The following is a 24,194-nucleotide window of genomic DNA, read 5'->3' on the forward strand; positions in this document are numbered from 1 at the left end:
TCCTTGATTTTCCAATTCCACTGAAGCTGGCACTCGTCACCTTAGAGAGAGAGAGAGAGCCTGAACACACAGGAGCAAACGGTTTAAAGGTCTCTGGTGCACAGAAGCCGCCTCTGCTCTCTTCCCCTCCTACCGGAGGCTGATCATTAACTTAGGACTTATATATATATAAAGAAGTATCAATGCCTGCCAGGGGGACAGCACTGCCTAGAGCCATGGCCAGCACAGCGAGTGTCAGCACCAGCACCGGAAGCTCAGAGCTGTCTTCACTGTCAGACAACATCAATAATCCTGCTGATATCTCTGTCATTGTCATCTACTTTGTGGTGGTGATGGCTGTTGGAGTGTGGGTATGTGGGAGCCCAGTGAGATTTCTGGGTGGGCCCTAAGGTCACAGGGGAGAACATGTCAGGGTAGAGCAGTGGAATGTTGGCCGGAGACAGTGTCTGTCCAAGGATCACTGTCTTTCCGCCTGGAGAATTTGCCTGTGTGTGGCATGAATGATATTTGCACTGAAGGAATTCGTTCTCCAAGCAAGACCATGCTCTGAGCACAGCCAGGGCTGGCTGCACTCACTGTGCTTGGCACGCCCAGCACCCAGTATCAAAACCACAAAGGCCGTTTCTTTTATCTCAGTTGCTTCTCTTCACTACTTATTCATTCATGTTCTCGCTCACCGAGTGGGAGGTTTAAACCTTTTATATTGTTTATTCCTTCTAGTATTGACTTTGAGGCGCAAACTTTTCTCCCAAAGACAGCTTTCCAGATGTGAAATTCTGCTTTCGTGAGCTAAATTAAATCTTGGGTTTTCGAGCATAATTTCTTGAGGTGATTCGACGTCCATTAAAAACTGATGGCTGGGAGGGGAGGGGATGTTTCGAAACCGGGAAAAGGAATAACACTGAAATGTATATAAGAAATACTCAAGTTAATAAAAAAAAAAAAAAAAAAAAAAACTGATGGCTGCATCATTCGACCTGCAAAGCCACGTCTCTCAATGGCGGTGCGGGGTGCTGAAACTGTGTGTAGCAGCTGCAAGGGTTCCCTTGATCTTGGGCATACTCGGAGTTGCTAACCTTCCCATTGTTTCCTTTTTTGCTCAGGCAATGGTGAAGACAAACCGAAGCACTGTTGGAGGCTTCTTTCTGGCTGGTCGATCTATGACTTGGTGGCCAGTAAGTGGGTCAGGGGTTTCTGAGGATACACATGGGTTGATAAGTCATGGTGGTAGCAGGAGTACCTGCCAGCTTTTTCTTTCTTTCATTCTTTCATTCGTCCGTCTGTCCTTCCTTCCTTCCTTCCTTCCTTCACCCCCCTCCTCCTTCTCTCTTGCCCTTCCACTCCCCCACCCTCCCATTCTGCCTCCCCTCCCCCTCCTTCCCATTCTGCCTCCCTCCCCTCTCCCTCCCTTCCCCATCCCTTCCCCCCTCCCCTCCTCCTTCCCCTCTCTCTCCCCTTCTTTCTCTCCCTCCCCTGCTCCCCCCCCTACATCCTCCACTTTAACACTGCCATCTGGGATTCCAGAATGATCATACCATATAATCAATTAAAAACACCTTTAGCCTGGCTTCTGCAGACCTATCAATTCAGTTCCATTTCGTGTGCCTCTCCTCGGTTCTTATGAGAACCCTTCTTAACATTGATTACATCCCCGAATCCCTTTTCTACTCCCTCTCCTGAGCTAATCCTGCTCCTGCCTGGGAGATTATCTCCTCTCTGATCACAGTCACCCACTTCAGAGTCAGCTTAACTTCCTGATCACTCCAGTGCCGCCTTGCACATCCTGTTCTGTTCTGCACGCTAACAGATTGCAGGCTCAGTTCACTGCGGCGACGTTCACAGTGATTCTCTTGGATGGTTGCCCGCCAGATTTTTTTGTTCTTCTGAGTTTCGGTATATCTCTGCCTCAGCCCCATGTTTCATTGTGGTAGAGTCAGCTTACGCCTACATGAACCTAGAAAGTATCTGGGTTAGATTCGGTATACAGGGGGTGCTCAGTAAATGCTCCCTTCAACAGATGCTCTGCCCTGTCTAGATACCATAAAGGGAGATGGAATTAACAATCTGGTGAGGGTGATAGAAGCAGATATAAGCATTGGCTTCCTGCTATTCTTTTTTTGGGGGGAAACAAGGGATCCTCAACTAATCCTAGAGTGGCAAACCAGCTCCCTCCTTGACCTGCTCTCACATCTTCACACAAAGAATGATGTAAAGAGGGGTGTAAAACAGATAAAGACAGCACTGCAGGGTCTCATGATCCAGTTCTGCCATCAGGACTAGAGCCAGTCTCTGCCCACCGAGGAGCACTCTCCTTGCCTTAAGGACAGAAAGCCGGGGCTGGGGCTGTGAGAAGGAAGAGAAATCCCTCTGATGAACCTTTGAGTCTGTCCCCATCCAGTGCTGGTAGGAGATCTGGAATCTGAGGCTCCACGCAGAACCCTTGGAGATACACTGATGTTCTCTTAAAGTAGGCTCTTCAGGTTTTTCAGTAAAAAGGCCTAAATGCAAGCCTCTTGGGCTTCAGAGGTCCGAGTCTATCATGGACACGCAACGATACCACTGCTACCCGAGGCACCTGTAATCCGTGTGCTGTGGCCTAGGAAACCAGGCACTGTGTTGCAGTGCAAGACCGATGGATGCTGAATTTTAACGTCCACCTCGTTGAAAATTTGTACACGTCACTCTTCAGATGAAATGAACCAACAGACGGAAAGGCTTTTAACTATTCTCCGTGTGAATCCTGTTCTTGGCTCATGAGCCACAGAATAACCGGTAAAAGACTAGATTTTGGAATGCTCAGATGTTCATTGCTTTTGCTGCAGGAAGCAGGACCTATACTTTTCAACACCTACCTGTATCCAAGGACTCTTATTTCAATCTTTTAAAGCTAACCTTTGTCTAATGGTTCTCAACCTGTGGGTCCTAACCCCTTCGCTGGTGGTAGGGTATATATTAGATACATTGCATTTCCGATATTCACATTACAACTGGTAACAGTAGCAAAAAAAAAAAAATCACAGTTCCATAATTTTATGGGGCTCATCACAGCCTGAGGAAGTGTATTGTAGGGTGGTAGCCTTAGGAAGGTTGAGAACCATGTCGTCAGTCTGATGGCTTGCCTTGCAGATGGGCGCCTCTCTGTTCGCCAGCAACATTGGCAGTGGTCACTTCGTGGGCCTGGCTGGGACAGGTGCAGCTACAGGAATCGCAGTTACAGCGTTTGAGTCACACGTGAGTGACAGAAACTCTCTTTCTCTTTGTTCTTTTCAGTCAAATCCACCTCTGGGTATTTTCAACAAAATGTATCCATGTTTTCAACAAAATGTATCCAGGAGTCCTTATCCGATGTCCTCCGTTTTTGTTCTGGTTTTTATTTTCCCCTCCCCCAGTGTGCTCTTTGTTTGTCCTTGAGTGCTTCTATAACCTTCTTTTCCTGGGTAGTCATTCCCGCCAGGATGTCACTTTCGTACAGTTCAAGCCCCACTTTCACTTGGTCCCTGTGATTGTTTGAGCTCACAGGTCTCCTTTCTGAGATGCCACAGTGTGTGTCCATTCTTGAACCAGAAGGGAGGATTCAAAGCAAACAGAAGCATGCCGAGGAGAGACTCCAAGGTGGCTACACGTTTGCCAGAGCAGCATGGGGACTGGAGTTCAGATCCACAGAGGCCATGTGAACACTGAGGAGACGAGATCTGGCAAATTGGCTAGTCAGACTAGCCTGTGCCTGTGAGCTTTCAGGTTGATTGAGAGCCTCTGCCTCAAAGAATAAGGTGTGAGCAAATGAGGAAGATTCTCGTCATTAGCCTGGAACCTCCACACGTGTTCGTGCACACCATAGACTCAAGGAGAGAGAAATGTATGTCAGGCATTTAGGACTTTCACCCCAGCACTGGAAGGGTAGGGGCAGGGGTGGGATGGGGGTGGGGCAAGGGCAAGGGCAAGGGCAAGGGGGGAGATGCAGGATTGAAGAGGCAGGGGTGCAGACAAACAGAAAGGCAGAGAGAAAGGCCGAGAGGAAAGGGACAGAGGGGTCGAGGCAGACGCAGACAAATTTCTGTGAGTTCAGGATAATCTGGTTTACTTAGTAACTTCCAGTCCAGCCCGGCTACTTAATGACACCCTGCCTCAAAACGAATAGATATTTAAATGACAGGAACAGTGTTATCTCCTGTTTTCACGGCTTATGATCAAGTGGGAAAAACAAATGCACACCAACTGTGGTATGGAGAGGACAGAGACAGAAGCATTTGACACATTCAAGAATCACTCTGTGTAAATTATGTTTCCCTGTGGCTTTTTTTTTTCTTGGTAGGTTAAACAATACCAGGTGGTCAACCTTAAACACATAGACATTTGAGCAGCATTAAATGGACTGGGCCAGTAGTGCATGTCACACACACACACACACACACACACACACACACACACACACAAACACAAACACACACACACACACACACATAAAAACACACACACACACACACACACACACACACACACACACACACACACACACACACACACACACACACAAACAAACACACACACACACATACACACACATACACACACATACACACACATACACTACACACACACACATACATACACACATACACACACACACACGCACACACACATATACACACACACACCAGTAAGATAACTGAATATATGACAAACTGAAATAGATCATGAGACAGTGAGAGACACAGGAGGACTTGGAGATTAGGACTTCATTATGCTTGCAGCAATTCTCAAAAAAATCATTTTTAAAAGAGAGATCACACCGGAAGCATACCCACCATAGGTAACAGTAGGGGTTGTTGGCACACACCATGAGGGCTTGTCGATGCTTGTGTCACATTTCAGGAGTCTGTTCTTTTATTATTTTTTTTCCACTGTGTGCTCTGGGGTTTAAACTCTGGTGAGCCGGCTTGTATGGACAGTGCTTCTATCAACTAAGCTACCACGCAGGCCCCTTTTAGACCCTTTCTAACGTTTGTTTTGTAAATGTGTGGGTACTGGTAGGATAGACAGAGTTGGACTACGGTGTGGCTTTAAACAAATCACCCTAGGTATGGACTCAGGAAGTGACGTCACTTGGGCCCCTTACAAATGCCTCTGACTTTCCAAGGCTGAAAGTTGTTCTGTTGCTTTTGCCTATTTTTTACCTCAAAAATATCAGGGCATACCCAGACTTGGCCACATAAGCCTTGTGGCCTGGGATTTGATTTGATAATGCCATAAACTGTACAGTGAAGACCACCTCCATCGGTATGGAAAAAACAACCTATAACCCATCGCACATAGCTCATAGGTTGCAGACATCTAGGTTTTTTTTTTTTTAATAGCTTTTGACCTTGAATTTCTCTAACCTTGAAGCCACATCCTTCATATTTACGATAATAATGACTGCTGGTTATACCCACCTCACTAGTTGTGAAAGAACATGGCGGGCGCTGGGTCTGCATTTTAATGCCAGACTGTATCGACAGCATGGATATATTTAGCAAGACTTAAAGGGACCTGGGGATGTTTGTCCTCTTCCAGAAGCTTCTTTTCACAATGCTTTGACACTCACGTATAATTGCCTCTTGCTTTTGACAAAGGTTGTGCGATCTTTTCTTAATCCAGGGAACTCAAAACTCTATTAACATCTGCCTATCAAATATCAGGTATTATATTATTATAAATATCATATTAGACCGGAGCTAAGAAAAGTGGTTAAGTTGTTTGTTGGTTGGTTTGTCTTAAGATTCAGAGCTGAGCGTTCATAAGGCCACAAGCCAAACCCCCTTTAATTGTTGCCCTTGGATTTTACAGTCATTTGCCTTGCTGCTGGTGTTGGGGTGGTTTTTTGTCCCCATTTACATCAAGGCTGGGGTGAGTATCTGACGTATCTGTCACGTGTTTATTTCTCTACTCGCTCTTCGGGTTAAATCTTGAAACCTGGGTTCTTGCGATTGTTGGTCCTATTGCTAATACTATAGGGAAGAAGAAAAAACATCACATTGCTTGCCCATGGGTCCCCCAGGATCGAATGTGACTGTCAGTAGGTGAAGTCAGGGGTGGCCCTGCCTGATCGTCACTGTGGTAGACATAAACCTGACTAGAGAGCATCCTCAAAGCTGTACGAGACTCTTGAGCAATGTTTCCAGAAAGCAGGATGCCCATATTGGTTCTCACATAGCTCTCCCTCCAGGGTAGAGAGCAGAGCTGGAATCAGGGGCATGTCTTAAGAGAAGTGCTTCAGTGGTGATCTGGCTTAACGCTGGATCTTTCTGGCCATGCCTCCTAAATTCTGGTATTACAAGGCATGTGCTACCATTCCTAGCCAAGATTTCATGAACATTGGTGTGTGTATGTGTGTGTGTGTGCACACATACACACATGCATGCATGCATATATGGAGGTCAGAGGACAGCCTGTGTCTGCTTCGTCAGTGCTGGCTTACAAGCCCACACTAGCATGGCCAGCATTTTTACACAGGTGCTGGGCATCAAACTGACAGTCTCGTGTCTGCAGGGCAAGCACTTCACTGCCTATCATCCCAGGCCCAGAGTTCATGGACTTTTGTTCAAGTCCATTGTCCGCTTGGATGCCCAAGTGCAACTTCATAAAAATGGGAATCTGATCGTGATTCTTGAATCCTTGAAAGCCCTGTACCTCCCATTTCCAAGACCATATAGAACACTTCGAATTTTTAAAATCAATTTTATGTGTGTATGCATATATGTCGCTACATAAAGTCTATATAGAGAGAATATAGATAGACATATAGACAATATAGACAATATATAACCTATATCACAATGCACTATATATTTTTATAAATATTAATTTTGCTGTGCTGCCTCATTACTCAATAAAGTGACTATCATTTGGCAAAATTCGTAATACATAGTGAACATCGGAGCGTGGAGGACATTGTGACTTTGTCTCCGATGCCTGGGTTCAATCCAGAATTGTCGCTCTGCCAAGGAATTATGTCTCTCCCCTTTGTATCCCCAAGATGTCCTGCATAGTGCTTAACTACCTGTAGTCATTTAGTAGATGTCAAACCGTCTGCATGCATCAGGCTCCGAGCTGAACTCTGTGGCTGTCTGTCTCTGCAGGTGATGACCATGCCAGAATATCTCAGGAAGCGCTTCGGTGGCAAGAGGCTGCAGATCTACCTCTCCGTCCTCTCCCTCTTCATCTGCGTGATACTGACGATCTCAGTGAGTTCCCTGTCTCCTGGCATTGGAGAGTCCACAGTTTGCTTGTTGGGGCCATCTCCTAAAATCAGGGTCTGGTGTGTCCAGACTGCAGCCAATAAGCATAGCAGGTTCAAAACTTCCCGATGCCTTAAACTTCCTGGAATGGAAAATTCCCAGGGTAGCCACATGCCTAGGGATTTTCACATTGGGAGTACCACAAGAGTGTGGACCCATCTCTGGAGAACATTCTATGTATAAAAAAGCAGGTGCGGCCAAAGAGTAAGTGTCAGTCACACAAGTAGTAATGGTTTCTTGCTACAGATGCCTCTTGCTTGTCCGGCCTATATTTTCTCTGAACCAGCTTTGATTTATATCTTTCTTTCCAGTTTAACTATCAAATAACTGATCTAGGAGAGAAGTACTTTATATCATTAATTCAATTTGAGTTCGCCTTATCAAAGACTACCCTTGTAAAACCCGTGTCATAAATGGTCTTGCTAAAACAATTGTTCCCTAGAAATTACCTCTGATGAAAGATGACTGAAGTTTGAGCAGCCCAGGAGGAAAGAAAGTGCAACATATTTATCCTTATGTAGCAGTGGTTAAGAAAACATCTGGGCTTATAGCTGGACACCCGAGTCAGTGTTAGAGAACAGCTGACTTCCCTGTTCTGCTGGGCTGGTACTGTTACAAGTAAGTCAGCTGCTGGGTCAGGCTGCTACAAGCTTTCCTAACGCCATGTGAGCACTTTTACCCTTTATGGAGCTCTGATGCCCAAGCAACAGGAGTTGCCCCACACCAAGACCATGAGGATTTGCACATTCATACTTGGTTACTTATGAAGACGTAAGGACAAGAAATCTGCACGACCAGGAACAGTGTTAGTGCCTGCCAGGTAGAGTGGGAAAGGGCTCTTGCATTAAACCTGAGGTGGCAAGGTTCGAAGAAGCAGAAGAGTGCCCCCTGCCCCAACCCCAGGTGCCAGAGACTTTGTTCTCTGTGTTCTCCAAGTGCCTAGGACTTGTTAATGGCCCAGATCCTCTCTGACATCTACAGCTTTATAGTTCCAAAGATCACGAGTGTGTATCAAAACAGAAGGCAGCGGTTAAAGGATCCCTAGAGGGATGGGGCCTTTCAGAGTGCATGGTTCTGGGTTGGAACTGAGGAAGGGAGACTAGGAAAGCTGGGCGGGGTCCAAGAGTCCGTGCACGTGCTTTTCCTGTGATTAGCTGATGGCATGGCAGCAGGCCCAATGCTTACAAGGTTATGGCCTGAGTGATATTAATGATGATTAACCTTAGACTCCTTTGTTTATACACACATATACCCTGATAGCCAATGCTATCCTGGCTACTTATTAAACAAACCTATACAAGAACCTAAGATAGAGGAGTTTTCAGAATCTTGCCTGCTACGATTGAGAAAAGATGGACCGAGGTTCTCAACCTTCAGTAACATATATGTGGAGAATCATTAGCGGACAGGATGTCCTGTGGTCCTCAAGTATTTCAGTTCATAATTCCTAGGAAACCTGCCCATCTCCTGGGAAACCACAGAACTGGGAAATTGACATAGCTAAAAGGTACAATCCTACCAAGATTATTAGCAATTGTTACAAAATGGTCTCTTTTAGCAAAAGAAAATCCCGAGTCCTTAAAATTCCTCTTTATTAGAAATGGTTTTCTTTTGTTTGTCCTTTTTCTGATGATTTTTCCTTACTTTATTTTAATGAGTTAATTTTCCCACTCGTAAAGTTATTATTTTTATCAAAAATACATTTTTTCCCCACACAGTATGTTTTACTATGGTTCCCCTCCCTCAAATTCCTCCTAGATGCTCCCACTTTCCCATCTACCCAAATCCACACCCTTTATTTTCTCTGTCATTAGATTTAAAAAGGCATCTATAATAATAACAGTAATAGTAATAATAATAATAGGGCAAAACAAACAGAAAAGAGCGAAAAATACACAAGAAACACAGATGCTGTCACACATATTTACACACACAGAAAACCTATAAAAACAAAATCAGGAACTATATTATATAAGGGAAAGATCTATTCAGTATAAAAAAAAATAAATAAAACTCAGATGAAGCGTAGTAAGACAGAAAAAAAAGTTCTTCCCAAAAAAATTTCCACTGAGTTTGTGTCCGTTTTGGCCCTCTGTTGTTGGGCATTGGTGAAGACTAATTTCCCTTTGTGACTGGTTACCAATTGGAAGTAGCTTATGGGTTAGGGGTGGGTCACTTGTCCACTTCCCCTGACAGCACTGGGACCATCTCTGGCCAAGACATGAGCAGGTCTCATGCATGCATCCAGTGTCTGTGAGTTCATGTGTCAGTCCTGTTGTGTCTAGAAGTCCTTGCTTCCTTAGTGTTCTCTACCCACTCTGGCTCTTACAATATCTTCTCCTCTTCCTTCTCTTCCTCCTCTTCCTCCTCCTCTTCCTCCTTCTCTTCCTCCTCCTCCTCTTCCTTCTTTCTCCTCCACTTCCTCTCCTCTTCCTCCTCTCCTTCCTCTTCCTCCTCCTCTTCCTTCTTCTCTTCCAACTCCTCTTCCTTCTCTTCCTCCTCCAATTCCTCCTCTTCCTTCTTATCTTCTTTCTCTTCCACTTCCTCTCCTCTTCCTCCTCTTCTTCTTCCTCTTCTGGTTCAGAGTTCCCTGAGGCCTGAAGGGAGGCATTTGATGGAGACATCCCACTTAGGATGGACTGTTGCAAGCTCTTACGTTCTCTGAAGCTTGTTCAGTTGTGGGTCTCTGTATGTGTTCCCATCTGCTGCGATAGGAAGCCTCTCTGAGGATGGCTGGAGAGACACTGATGTATGAGTACAGCAGAACGTTACTACAAGTCATTTAATTGGTGTGTTCCTTTAGGAGTATATTGGATTTCCCGTACGACCATGGAATATCTTGGGTTCTTCAACACCCAAGCACCAAGGGTCAGGCATGGGTTCCTTCTCATGGAGTAGCTCTTAATTCCAATCAGACGGTGGTTGGTTACTACCCCACCTTTTGTGCCACCATTGCACCGGCATATCTGACAAGCAGATAGATCACTGGGTTTGTGGCTGGGTAGGTGTTTACACTTCTTCTCTGGTAGCATACAGAGCATTTCCCAGTACTGCACTCACTAATCAGTGGGAGTCAGGGCTCTGGGTAGGCACCAGCTCAACTTCTCCCCGTTCGGTGAATTGTAGGGAGGTTGTCTTCAGTAGTAGGGCCTTACCGTCAGTTTGTGGAGAACAACCAATACCTTGTCAATAGCCTGGGTTGTTTAGGGGTTTCCACGGCTAACAAGTCAATGGGATGCAACCCAATCCTGGAACTAGAGGTTTTGTTTGCTAACAAGAGATATCTAAATGGGGATTTTTCTTTCTTCCCCATTACTTGGCAAATTCAATCTAGATTTCTTCCAAAATCTGTATATATTTTACCAAGCTTCTATTGTATTAGGTTTCCATATGACCCCCCCCCCAAAGGGCTTGTACTTTTACCCATCTCCCCTATTTTCCTTCCCTTACTCCCCTCTTTCCTCTACTCCCAATTTGATTTCCCATTCCAGTCTTTTCTAGAAATCTATTCTACTTCCCCTTTCTAGGGATGCTCGCCCTTCCTTCCCTTACCCTGTACCTAACCTCAGTGATTATATAGCGTGTAGCCTGCTCATTGAAGACTTAACAGCTAACATCCATGTATAAGTAAATACACACCTTATTTGTCTTTTGAGGTCTGGGTTACCCCATTCATGATGATTTTTTTTCCTAGTTCCATCCATTTACCTGCAAATTTCATGCTTTTTTAAAATGGCTGAGGTATACTCCATTGTGTGAATGGACCACAATTCCTTTATCTGTTCATCGGCTGATGGTCATCTAGCTTGTTTTCCAATTTCCAGCCTACTATGAATAGAGTTACAGCAAACATGGTTGAATAAATGTCTGTGTAGGACGATGCAGGGTCCTTTGAGTATTTGCTCCTTCCCCACCCCACCAAAAAAGAGAAAAAATTCTAACTTAAGAATATATGTTGAGAGCTGGGGAAGTGGCTCTATTGGTGACAATGCTTCCTATGTCAGCATGAGGACCTGAGTCTCGACACCTCCCACCCAAGCAACAATCCAGTCACGATCACGTGCTCACTTATAACTCCAGAACTACAGGACAAGGCAGAGGGAACACAGGGAGATCAGTGTGCTTACGGGCTATAGTATGAATATTTTTTTTGTTTTTTTTTTTTTCTTTTTTTTTTTTTTTTATTAACTTGAGTATTTCTTATTTACATTTTGAATGTTATTCCCTTTTCCTGCTCTCCGGCCAACATCCCCTGCACTTTTTGCTTCATCCATCTTGTCTAATTGGATGGCTGTATATGTATGGGCTTACATGGGCAGGCTCTGAATGGGTGTTCCTTCTGTCTCTGTTTTAATCTTTTGCCTCCTATTCCCTGCCAAGGGTATTCTTGTTTCCATTTTAAAGAAGGAGTAAGCATTCGCATTTTGATCATCTGTCTTGAGTTTCATGTGTTCTGTGCATCTAGGGTAATTCAAGCATTTGGGCTAATAGCCACTTATTAGTATGAATATTTTAATAAATCTTGGCGCAGGGTTTCTTCATGCCTCAGGCCATTTATGTTCTCAGATGAAAGATACAAACACAGTCTTTATATGTTAATTCACCTTAAGCAGCACAATAGCTGGGCAGTGGCTGACCTTCCGTGCTGTGAGAACCTACCTTCTACTGATAACCCTGAGTTATTACTTACTAATCTCTATGTCCCATCTTGGCTGCTATTAACTCCACTTAGTCATCCCTCTGGACCACATTCTCTTGGCCCAGAGCCCAGGGAGCTTTCCATGCTTCTCTACCCCACGTCATCTCTTGTCTCTCCCTTGCATACTCTTCTAAGGCACAGCAGCTCTCTTGTCTCTCTCCCTTCTTCCTCATAATCCCAAGTCCTGACAACCCAAACCCCATCTATGACTCTTCTTCCCAGCTATCGGCTGCTGGCATCTTTATTTACCAATCAGAATTAATTGGGGCCAGGGTCCCTTAGTGTGTCAAGTGCTAACAGTTTTGGAGGACCCAAATGAACATTAGAATCCAAGCAGCATTAGGCCAAGCCACCTACCGAGTGCCATGCCACTGCCTAGCTGTAGTTCTCTCACAGATCCTCTCATAGGAACAAGATGGAGAATGGTAGAGCAGAATATCTGACCTCCTCCTCTACCCTCTACACACACGCAGGTGCATGCACACACAGAAACTCTCACACACACTCACAGACACACACACAAGTGCACATGCGCACGTGCACACACAGAAGTGCACACATGCACACACAAATGTACACGTGCACACACACAGAAATGCACACATGCAAACACACAAATGCACACATGCATGTGCACACACAGAAGTGCACACAGGCACACACAGAAATGCACACATGCACACACACAGAAATGCATACATGCATGTGCACACACAGAAGTGCACACATGCACACACACAAATGCACAAATGCATACACACAAATGCACACATGCACACACATAAATGCACACATGTGAGTGTACACACACACAAATGCACACATGCCAGTATGCACACACAAATGCATACATGCATGTGCACATACAAATACACACATGTGGGTATGTATACACACAAATGCACACACATGGGTATGTACACACACAAATGCACACACATGTGGGTATGACACACACACAAATGCACACATGCACATACATAAATGCACACATGTGAGCGTGCACACACATCACATCACTCATATACACTATACTCATTTATCAAAAGAATATATACTTATATCCATCATAATCAGAGATTCTCATAGGAAACTAATGAGCATCCCCAAACCTCATAGCAGAGAGAAGTCTTAGGCCTTGGCACCTTATTTAATAAGTACCTGAACGGCTTTGAAGGTAAGCAGTGAGTGACACTGCTGTGTGAATGTCTTCCTGGGGGATATTTATGTAGTGTCTTCAGGGATGTATAGGAGTTCACCAGGAAGAGGAGGGCGGGGCCTGTGAGCCTTGAAAAAAGAAACCAGAGGCCTGGAAATACCTGCTTTCCCCATCCGTGCTGTTCCCTCTCTAGGCAGACATATTTTCTGGAGCCATCTTCATAAAGCTGGCTTTGGGGCTGGACCTCTACCTGGCGATCTTCATCCTCTTGGCTATCACAGCCGTCTTCACCATCACCGGTGAGTCGTCTGGGTCCTTGTCCTTTGCTGAGTTCTGCCACCCCTGTTGATCTGTGTGTGCACATGCGTTTGTGCCTAGATCATACCACAGGAAAACAGTCACTCCATAAGGTATTCAATGAAGGGAACGGTGATTTATTCCCACGCTAGAGCGAAAATGGTTTTGCTAGACGGCGTAGTACAAGGACCTGCGAAATGGGGGAAGTTTTGTGATAGCAAATGTTTGCCCTATGTCCTCCTTGATATTTATAAGTGAATGGAGCAATAGAACTACACTGTAAGAGAAACTTTCGGTTAGACAGATGCAAGATAAAGCCATGTGTGGTGTCAACTCCCATAATCCCAGAGTCAAGGGAGCTGAGGCCAGGAGGATTGAGAGTTCAAATAACCCCCAGAGTCAAAGAGAAGGCAAAGGGCAGATGGAGTTGGGGAGGGGAGGGGAGGAAAGGGGAAAGAAAGAGAAAACAGAACAAGATAGAGAACAAGGTAAGAGAAAGGATAAACTGAGCTTGTGACCCAGCCAGGAGATTTCTCAGTTTCTTGCTTTGCTTTTGGTTACAAAACCAACATCACCCTGTCTGTCCCTGAGCTGGTCTGGGCCTGAGATGACCTTGAGGCTCACAATCATCTGCCTCGACCTCCCAGGTAGCTGGAGTAAGAGGCTCGCTCCTAGCAGCCGGGAGCTTGGATGTATCTTCCTACGTTTAAGAAAATGCTTCTTGATGCATTCAGGCTGAGGAGAGGGTTATGAGGCAAATCCACAAGCCGCGGGATAAAACCACTGGCTTTCTTCCCCAGGGCTTGGCCTCTGTGATTTACACTGACACCTCCAGGCCATCATCATGTTGGTTGGATCCTTCATTCTCATGATATACGGTAAGCCAGGACTGAGTGCACGGGTCCCTAGATTCCTGCCTCTCTCTCTCTGCCTTCTCATGATGCTTCCTTCAGATTCTCCTGGCCCCCATTTTCCTGTCATTTTATATAATCCCCATCATGGACGTATTTTATTTGCCTACCTTCTCCTTGCTTTATTGTATCAAACAGCGGGTGTGTGCCTAGTCTCCTTGTGTCTTGTTATGTCCCAGGGGTATCAGTTGATATCCCTGGGAAGCCTGCTCTCTTCTGAAGGGAAACAGAAGAGCAGCAGATCCTGGGGGAGGGGAGGCTAGGTTGGAATGTCTGTTATGAGAGGAAAAAAACCCACTTTATTCAGTACGTCGTTAGGGTGCACAACACACGGCTTGGCGTTTTCTCTGTGATTTCACTGTCTGCTTCTCCTATCTTGGTGGTAAGGAGCATTAATGAATTCAGTGTGCGAATCTAATCTTTCTACATTCTTCTGCATTGAAGTGGCCAAGGCAAGGTCAGGTAATCTTGACCCCATTTTCTCCCCACTCCTCATCTGGCATGTAAATAAATGCTGTCTCCTGTCTTCAAAAAAATAAAAGATAAATATGGGGGTGGGGATTCCTTTTTCCATGCTGGAGAGATTCTTGATGTAGATCAAAGGTTCCCTCCCAAGACAGGACTTGTGTGTTATATGATGTTTTAACAAATTAAAGGGTTTCCTCTTTTCCTCCTGAGGAAAGGTACTTTTGTAAACAAGCACAAACAAAACCAAAAAGCCTTAGCCTGCGTGGTGGGATGTGCTCACAGCCTTTTTGACTTTGAAAGCCCTAGTTGTCCTATTTTTAGCTCCCAAGATTTCTGAGGTCCAAACCACTCCTTGTCAGCAAGATAAGTAAAGGTGTGCTATCCTCTTAATTGGCTTAGTGCTTGGTGATTGTTAACTGTCCTGCATAGATTATCTTAAAATGGTACCCTGCCTAGATAATCTACAAATGTAACAAAAAACAACAAAAAAAAAAAGACCAGGTGAGAGTAAATGTCTCTCCCCAGTTCTGAAGTCCCCAGGCTCCATCCAATAAGATGCACTAAAGCCATCTTGAACGTGCATGGGTCCATTCACAGAGCTTGAAGTCTATGAAGCAGAAACTGGAAAAAAAAAAAAACACAAAAAAAACCAAACCAAACAAAAAGCAACCAAAAAACAAAACCAACAACAACAACAACAATTCCACACTGGTATGGAGACCTCAACGTAATCTGGATATCAAATTAAATTCAGTTCATTTACCCAGCTCCCCATCTTGGGCAACAGATATTCAAACAACCCCATCCTTCATGAGAAAGCTTTTCTGTCGCACGGTGCGCTTCTGGAAGCCGGTGCTAGAGACCATTCTTTGTATGCATTACACACAGTTATCCAGAATTCCTATGCCCTTCTTGTTCCCTGGTCCCTGCTGTTTGAACTTAGTGATGGGATTCCAGGTTAATCTCTCCAGCCTCCACTATTCTGATGAATTCTGCATCATCGGAACTTCATACTCGGTAGCTGCAGAATTATTGGCTCATTTTTCTCACGTCGACTATTACTGACTCCTGACCAGCCATGCCAGACCTGTAGTCGTCTCTCTCACCATCTCCCCTCATCATCTAGCTTGCTGCCAAGGCTTACCCTCCTTCTCTTCTTTCCCAGTGTTCTATCATACCGTAATCAAACATAGCACCAAAAAGGTATGCATAAGGTTTGAAGGCCTTTGCTTTCTGCTCCTTACCAAAGAGTTGAGATTCCTGGTGGCTAATTTCACGGGGGACCGCTCTGTGAATTTACCGTCAGGTTTGTCTCTGTCCCGCGTGCTTGTGAGGCACCCGGGTCAACCTATTGCTTGACACTTCTAATTTTTACCCTGATGCTAGATACTCAGAGAAATACGGGAGAGTGTGGTAAGGAAAACGTGTAATAATCATTTGCTTTCGAGCTTTCTGAACTTGACCTGTTGCCAGGGGAGACACTAGGAAGGCGTGTGGGTCAGGAGAGAAGGTCCCGGATGGTTTGTGTGACCTCCACTTGAGGGGATAATCATCTGACAGCAGCTCTCCGTGATGTGCAAGAGGTATTTTATTCCTCTGGGGCTTTTGCAGCATTTGTTGAAGTCGGAGGATACGAGCTTTACAGAGAAGCATGAATGCCATCCTCTGTGGTGGAGGGGACAACCTTGACAATCAGCCCCAAGTGCGTTACACCCCTCAGCCTGACTCCTTCCACATCTTCCGAGACGCTGTCACTGGAGACATCCCGTGGCCGGGAACGGCATTTGGAATGCCTATTACAGCGTTGTGGTACTGGTGCATAAACCAAGTAAGTGACTGAGTGGGCATGCGTGTACGCATGAGAGAGGGGGAGGGAGAGGGGGGGAGAGAGAGAGGACTGCTGTCCTTCCTTGTTTTATTTTTTATTTATTTATTTATTTATTTATTTTTCATCTTATTAACTTGAGTATTTTATTTATATTTCTCCCCCCCCCCGAGTGGGAGACCCAAACTTAGGGCCTTGAGCTTGCTAGGCAAGCGCCTGCCACTGAGCTAAATCCCAACCCCTTCTTATTTACATTTCAATTGTTATCCCTTTGGTTTCCAGTTTCTGGGCTAACAACCCCTAACCCCTCATACTCCCCTTCCAGACATATGGGTGTTCCCTCCCCCATCCTCCCCCATTACCACCCTCCCCCCAATAATCATGTTCACTGGGGTTCAGTATTGGCAGGACCAAGGGCTTCCCCTTCCACTGGTGCTCTTACTAGGATATTCATTGCTACCTATGAGGTCAGAGTCCAGGGTCAGTCCATGTATAGTCTTTGGGTAGTGGCTTAGTCCCTGGAAGCTCTGGTTGGTTGGCATTGTTGTTCATATGGGGTCTCGAGCCCCTTCAAGCTCTTTCAGTCCTTTCTAAGATTCCTTCAATGAGGGTCCCGTTCTCAGTTCAGTGGTTTGCTGCTGGCATTCGCCTATGTATTTGCTGTATTCTGGCTGTGTCTCTCAGGAGAGATCTACATCCGGTTCCTGTCGGCCTGCACTTTGTGTTCTTCCTTTTCATCCCACAGAAAAGCACTAGTGTAGGGCTCCGGTGCTGGGGTGCTCTTCACAGCGATCTCTCACCCAGCTAGGTGCTCAGGTTCAGGCGAGGCAGAGAGAGCTCAGGCTGGGAGGGGGAACAGCTTCCGCCACCCCCAGCTGCTGGTCCTTCTTTCCATCACTGCCTGCCGCTTTGGTTTCTCGGGCTGGGCTGAGCCAGCAGGAGACTGACTAGCCAGCGATGATGGGTGCAGGAGCTTCCGGCCGGTGATTTCGGGAGAGCAGATCTCTTCCCCAAGCAGTGATATTATAGCTCTTATGACAAAAGCTCTCAGACGATGGGATAATTCCTGCACACCTTTAATTCTGAACAGGACCTTTAAATAGAGTTTTTCCGATTGGGTCAGTGTCCGACAGCAGGTACTTCCTATTGGTTTGGCCTGAGAGCTTGGGAAGACCTCATCTACATATTTGGGGGCGTGGTCCTGTCTCTACGACTGATCTGTCTTGAGCCTAAGTGTCCTGGGGTCACGTCCTCACCTGTGGAGGAGGGGCTCGGGGCATTTCTCGACATGATTGGTCTGTCTCCAACCTCTCTAAATGGGTTTGTGGGGGTCTGCAGCTAGTGAGGACTTGAGACTAGGAATGCACCTGCCATCCCTTTTAGGGTCTCCTGAGGATTCGACCTGTCTCGACCAGGAATCAGGGTACCTTTCACTGCCCTCTGCCCCACACACTAGGATCTAGTTTCTGCACACAAACATAATTTTCAAATCCAAATGCCTTTACAAGATTTATGAAGAACAGCTGTTCCATGCCATACCCTGCCCTGAATCACATCCCTTTAGAAGCAAACACAGTAGGCTCTTCTAAACCAATTATTTCCTTATTTATGACATTTCTGACCCATGAACCATAAACAGAGACATGACCTTAGTTTCATTAGAAATGAATGCTCTCAGAACCCACCCTTTGTTCTGTCCACTTTTTAAATATCTAATGGTGTCCTTAAGGACCCTCAGACTTCCTCTGAAACTTCATAAGGCAAGCTTCCACTGTCTTTGTTTATTAGAGATAATGGCTGCAACAACAGGGCTGAGAAATTATCAATGATTAAGAATCAACCACATCAATGAGGCAAGGAAATCTTCCAGGAAGCCTTTCCTCACGTGTCAACATACAGAAACTGTGGTCCAGAGGCATTAAGAATGCACCTTAGTGCTGGCAGCCAAACTTAGTACAATTTGTAATAGTTTTTCCAGATAGAACTGGTTTTGAGTCATGACAAAAGTCGTGGGAGATCCGCTGAGGCTGGGCTGGTGGAGGGACAGTGGAGCGGTTGGGTAAAAAGTGCAGCTTTAGTTACAGTAGAAACCCCAGGATTGAGAGAGTCCTGGGAAGAAGTGGAGAACTGGTATGATGTGGTAAAATCTGAGTGCCCCAAGAGAGAGCAGAACATGCTAGCGGTGTGGGTGCAACTCAGTTTCGTCGGAGCCTCCAGCACTTTGGAGATGCAGGATCAAGAGGATACCAAGGACGGAAATAGGAATGGGGTGGAAACTGCCTGAGAGAGAAGCTGTGTGTGCTTCAGAGAGCAGGTCCTATGAAGAGCTATTGCCAAAGCGCATTAGCAGCTCAGAAGATGAGGAGGGGTCCCAGGCATCAAGCCCCTGGAACGTAATAATTTTGATCCTTAGTGTTGCTTTGGTCTGACTGTGACTATGATTATTCCCAGTTCTGTTAAGAACTGCATATGTATTTCAGTAAAAAAAAAAAAAAAGGGGGGGAAATTAGTTTTGGTTTTTTTTTTAAAAAAGAAACCACACTTTAAAATTTTAGGCTGTGGGGAACTTTTATAAGTTGGAATATTTAAGAGCTTGATATTATTATTAATATGAGATCTTGGGGACAAACAAGAAAAAATGATTGTAGTTGAATAGCGATGTGTTTGTGGGTCAAGTTGCAAAGGGTCAATTTTGCTGCATAGTCTTACACTGACTTGATACAAGCTGGAACCATATTAGAAGAGGGAACCTCAGTTAGAGGAAAAAAAAAAACCCATCAGACTGGCTTGTAGAAAAAACTGCTGTAAAATGAAATTTTCCTCCTAACCCTAGTTCCCTGAACAATGACTTTGAGATAAATATATTTACAAATACCTTGGCCATAAGCACATGTCCCACAGTTGCCTCATAACTTAATATTCCATTTGTTTGAGTCTAAGTCCTGTCATGTGGCTGGTTACCTCCGCTTAGATTTCATGTGTCTATTTTCCTTCATGTCTGGGGGCAATCCTCCCACACCTGGCTCTATCCTGAACTTTCCTTGGAATGTCCCGCCTATCTCCCCCTTTCCTATAGGCCATAGGATTTTATTGATAGGTGAAGTAGCTTACACATTATACAAGAGATTCCTTCTACAGCCTGTGGGTACATTTTCTTGAGGGCTTGTTTGAGGTCTAGCAGGGGGAGCGTAGCTACTTATATACCTTTTGGACCGAAGATCAGTCCTCCCCTGTTTGGGAAGGTCCTCCCTTCCACCTTCCAAGCTTCCAGGAGGGACGGGGATGTATATGGATCCTGAGGGAGGAAGCAGACCAGCCTAGCCAGCCAGATCAGCCAGGTCAACCTGGATGATCAATGTGGATGATAGATGTCACAACCAGCTCACCCTCACGCTTTGTGGTACATTTTCTTGATTGAGAATTGATGTGGAAAATTCCAGTTCATTGTAGGCTGCCTTCTAGGATGCTGACCTGGGCGACTAAGAAAGTAGGTTGGGCAAGCCATGAGGATCAAGGCAGTAAGCAGCATTTCTTCATGGCCTCTGCTCCAGTTCCTCCCTCCAGGTTCTTGGAATTCCTTCCTGGCTTCCTCAGTGGCAGAACCTTAGTTAGCTAAAGTGAAATAAATAATTTCCTTTCCAAATTGCTTTTGGTTGTATTGTTTTATCGTAGCAAGAGACACCTAACTAAGGCAATTAATCTGAAGAAAGTAACCCTATTTTTAGGCAATTAGTGTAGGCTGAGCTGAAGAGATTGTTAGTAGAGCCTGGAGTACATACACTTGGCTTTGAAACCCCCAACAACATCGAAAAAACGGGGGAGGAAGAGAAGTACATAAAACATTCTAGAGCTTCTTTCATTTTATAGATTCTGCTTCTTCATAACTCTCAATAGATTTGTAATCTAGGTAGGAATTTAAATCAATGCGGCATTCTTTCTTCGAGGTAGCCACCCATCACCAGTATGGTCGTATTGTGCGTCCCAGAACATGGAAACAGTCTACATGAGCTGCCTCAGGATCTACCATGTCTCGACTTTCATGCTTCACAGCAGCAGGTAAGATGAATAAAGAGTGCTAATGACCTTAGCAAATATTGAAAGATCCTAAACGATGCTCACAGTATAATCCATACTCCAAAGCATGACACAGGGCAGGCAGCATTACCACCATGTTAGGGGATTGCTGCTTGTTATTTGCGTCTGACATGGAATGCATTCTTGTGGAATATAGATGAAGGAACCTGTCACTATGTAATTGTGGAGGTCAGAGGACACCCTTATTTGAAGGGTGACCAAGAAGCAATTCCTTTTGTTTTCACTGCTTCCATGTCATTAGCGGGCTGCAAGTTTCCAAGTGATTTTCCTATCTCTCCCCATTAGGTATAGAGGACTGGGGTTAAAGGAACCCATGCCAACCTGTCCAGATTTCATCTCTCTTGGCAGTAGTTTAAAAAAAAATATTTACCTATGGCATAATATGTTGACATCCATAGACCAAGACTCGATACATTAGTCATATGCAGGATAATGTGAGGGATAACTCCTGCTCGGGGAATGTAGGCTCATAGTATACAATTTAAATAGTTCTTAAATCAGTGCACCTCCAGGAGCCCAAGCTCCCTCCACGCCATCTTCTCTACCGCAGTTTCAAACCTCAGCGGAGCCGACACTGCTTCCGTTGTCTCACTTCCATCTCATGGTTTCTGGTGTCATTGTACAGCGCTGCTTGTGTGGCAAGAACATGTCCCACGTGAAGGTCAGCCTGCATCGTGTGGGCACCCAGTTGCTGCCTCATATTCTTTCATGCGAGATGTCGGGATGATCACGCTCCCCCAGGCTATTGCAAGTCGCGCACTCTTTAATCTCCAGTTTACCTTTGAATTCGAGCAAGTCCATTACAAATTTCATTTCTTTTAAATTTAGATTTTATTTTCCGGGTTCGTGTCTTGGCCTGTATGTGGCCACTGTATCGCATGCATGCAGTACCCACGGGGGCCAGGAGATGGCGTCAGGTCCTCCAGAACTTGAGTTGTACAGGGTAATGAGTGGCCATGTGAATACTGGGAAGCAAACCCGCGTCTCCTGCAAGAGCAAACAGCAAGTGCTCCTTCCTGACGGTTGAGCCAGTCCCAAGTATTTTTAAGATGTAGCAAAACCGGGGTTGGGGATTTAGCTCAGTGGTAGAGCGCTTGCCTAGCAAGCACAAGGCCCTGGGTTCGGTCCCCAGCTCCAAAAAAAAAGAAAAGAAAAGGAAAAAAAAAAAGATGTAGCAAAACCTTACTAAAATAGGAAACGGATTCTAGGTAGAAACAGAAGGAGAAATTCAGGTTGAGAAAACAGCTTCAACAGAGGTGCCAGGGATATTAAAATCAGTTTGCCTTACTTCACACTGTTTCCTTTGTCCTTATACTCTGCCTATATCCTTGGAGGCATTTGAAACACCGAGTCCTGTTTCCAGAAGTTTAGAGAATATGGTAGAAGGGCACCGTGGGGAGTGGTAGAATTTGTCAGGGATAGATTGGTGAGCTGCTGGTGTGTGTGGGGAGGTGCATGTCTTAGTTAGGATTTCATCGCTACAAAGAGACACCATGACCATGGCAACTCTTAATTTAGGGCTGGCTTAGAGTTTCACAGATTTAGTCCATTATCATCCTGGCAAGAACCATGGCAGTGTGCAGGCAGGCATGGTGCTAGAGGAGCAGAGAGCTCTACATCTTGATCTGAAGATATCCAGGAGACTCTCATTCCACACTTGGGAGAAGCAGTAGCATGGGAGACATCAATGCCCACCACTATGGTGGCAAACTTCCTCCCACAAGGCCACACCTACTTGAACAAGGCTACACCTTCTTTAATAGTGCCGCTCCACGTGGGCCAAGCATTCAAACGCATGTGTATATGGGGGCAAAACTTATTCAAACCACCACATTCCACTCTCTGGCCCCCATAGGCTTATAGCATTTAGTCCAACTTCAAACGTCTCCATAGTCTATCGACATCTCAACAATGCTTAAAAGTCCAAAGTTCAATGTCTCTTCTGATGTTCCTGCAACCTCTTATCTGTAACTCCCTATAAAATCAAAAGCAAAAAGCAAATCAAATACCTGTAATATCAAAGGATATCTATTAACATTCCAAGATCCCATAGTAAGGAAATACTGGTCCAAACCAAGACCAAAAATCCAGCTAGGCAAACTCCAAACTCTTCATCTCCATGGTTTTTGTCCGACTCCTTTCAGCTCTGTTGCCTGTAACACACTCACTTCCAGTCCCTGAAATCGGCTTTCCTCAAGTGGGTAACCCACAGCTCTGGCCCACAGCTTGGTGTCTTCAAGGCAACGTCAGCGTCTTGGCTTCTTGTTCCAGTGTCTGGGAGCTACACATGATCTTCCGGGTTCCTCCAAAGGGTTTGAGTCCCATCTCAGGCCCCGCCCTCTGTAGCACTCTAGGCTCTGGTTGACTCCGCCCCACTGCTGCTGCCATTCTTGCTGGTCATCCCATGGTACTGACATCTCTAAGTCGCTGGGGTCTTCTGCTATAACTAGGCTGCACTTTCACCGATAGCCTCTAGTAGGCTCTCTATTCCTGGTGTCAAGCCTCAACTGCCACGGCCACTGCACCTTCACCCATGGCCTCTCCGGGCCTCTCCCAGTGAGGAGCCTCAGATGCTCTCCCTGACCCCTTCGTGCTTCAGGACCATTACCATCTGGGTGACTCTTAGTCATTACCAAATCCAGATGCCAGCATGAGGTACAACCCTGGCTATTTCTGGAACAGCTTCTTCGTGCTCTCAGAAAATACGTCCCAGAAGATTTCACCTCAGTAATTTGTTTGTCCGCTGAATACTGTGTTGACATTTTGGCGGAAACCGTATTGAACCTATAGGCTGCTCCTGGTAGGTTGGCTGTTTTTACTATATTAATCCTACCCATCCGTACTCATGGGAGATCTTTGCAACTTCTGGTAGCTTCTTCAATTAATTTCTTCAGCATCTTAAGGTTTCAATTTGTATCACGCGTGTCTTTCGGGTGCTTGGTTAGAGTTATCCCAAGATATTTTAGATACCTTTAGAGTCTATCGTTGGAAGGTATTTTTCCTTGATTTCCTGCTCAGTCCTTTTATCACTTGTAAATAGGAAGGCTGCAGATTTTTGAGGGTTAATTTTGTATTCAACTGCTTTGCTGGAAGTGTTTGGCAGTTAATGGTGTTTCCTGATGGAATTTTTAGGGTCACTTACATATATATTTATTTTACCATCTGTAAATAAAGATACTTGACTTCCTCCCTTTTGATGTACAGCCCCGTGAGCCCCTCCATTTGCCTTATTTCTCTAGACAGAACTTCAAGTATTATACTGCATAGGCATGGGGAGAGTACACAACCTTGCTTATTTCTGATTTTAGTGGAAATGCTTTATCTCCGTTGAAGTTGATATAGGCTATGGGCTTGCTGTAAACTGGCATTATTATGTTGGCGTCCGCCCTTTGTCTTCTGCTCGCGCCCTCTCTCTCTCTCTCTCTCTCTCTCTCTCTCTCTCTCTCTCTCTCTCTCTCTCTCT

At 45.3% G+C, this 24,194-nt stretch overlaps 1 protein-coding gene across 1 annotated transcript in view; it reads left to right on the forward strand.

The window, feature by feature from the left end:
• The first annotated feature begins 215 nt into the window (after positions 1-215).
• The window catches only part of LOC116908268 (solute carrier family 5 member 4A-like), a 97,624-nt gene continuing 73,645 nt past the window's right edge, over positions 216-24,194 (forward strand). The window contains 8 exon segments of the mRNA XM_032911517.1: positions 216-350; positions 1,104-1,175; positions 3,127-3,231; positions 5,827-5,886; positions 7,119-7,223; positions 13,329-13,435; positions 14,232-14,260; positions 14,263-14,310. Of these exon segments, the coding sequence (XP_032767408.1) occupies positions 216-350; positions 1,104-1,175; positions 3,127-3,231; positions 5,827-5,886; positions 7,119-7,223; positions 13,329-13,435; positions 14,232-14,260; positions 14,263-14,310 (661 nt within the window).

Source organism: Rattus rattus, chromosome 8 (assembly GCF_011064425.1).
Source record: "Rattus rattus isolate New Zealand chromosome 8, Rrattus_CSIRO_v1, whole genome shotgun sequence".
Taxonomy (NCBI): Eukaryota; Metazoa; Chordata; class Mammalia; order Rodentia; family Muridae; genus Rattus; species Rattus rattus.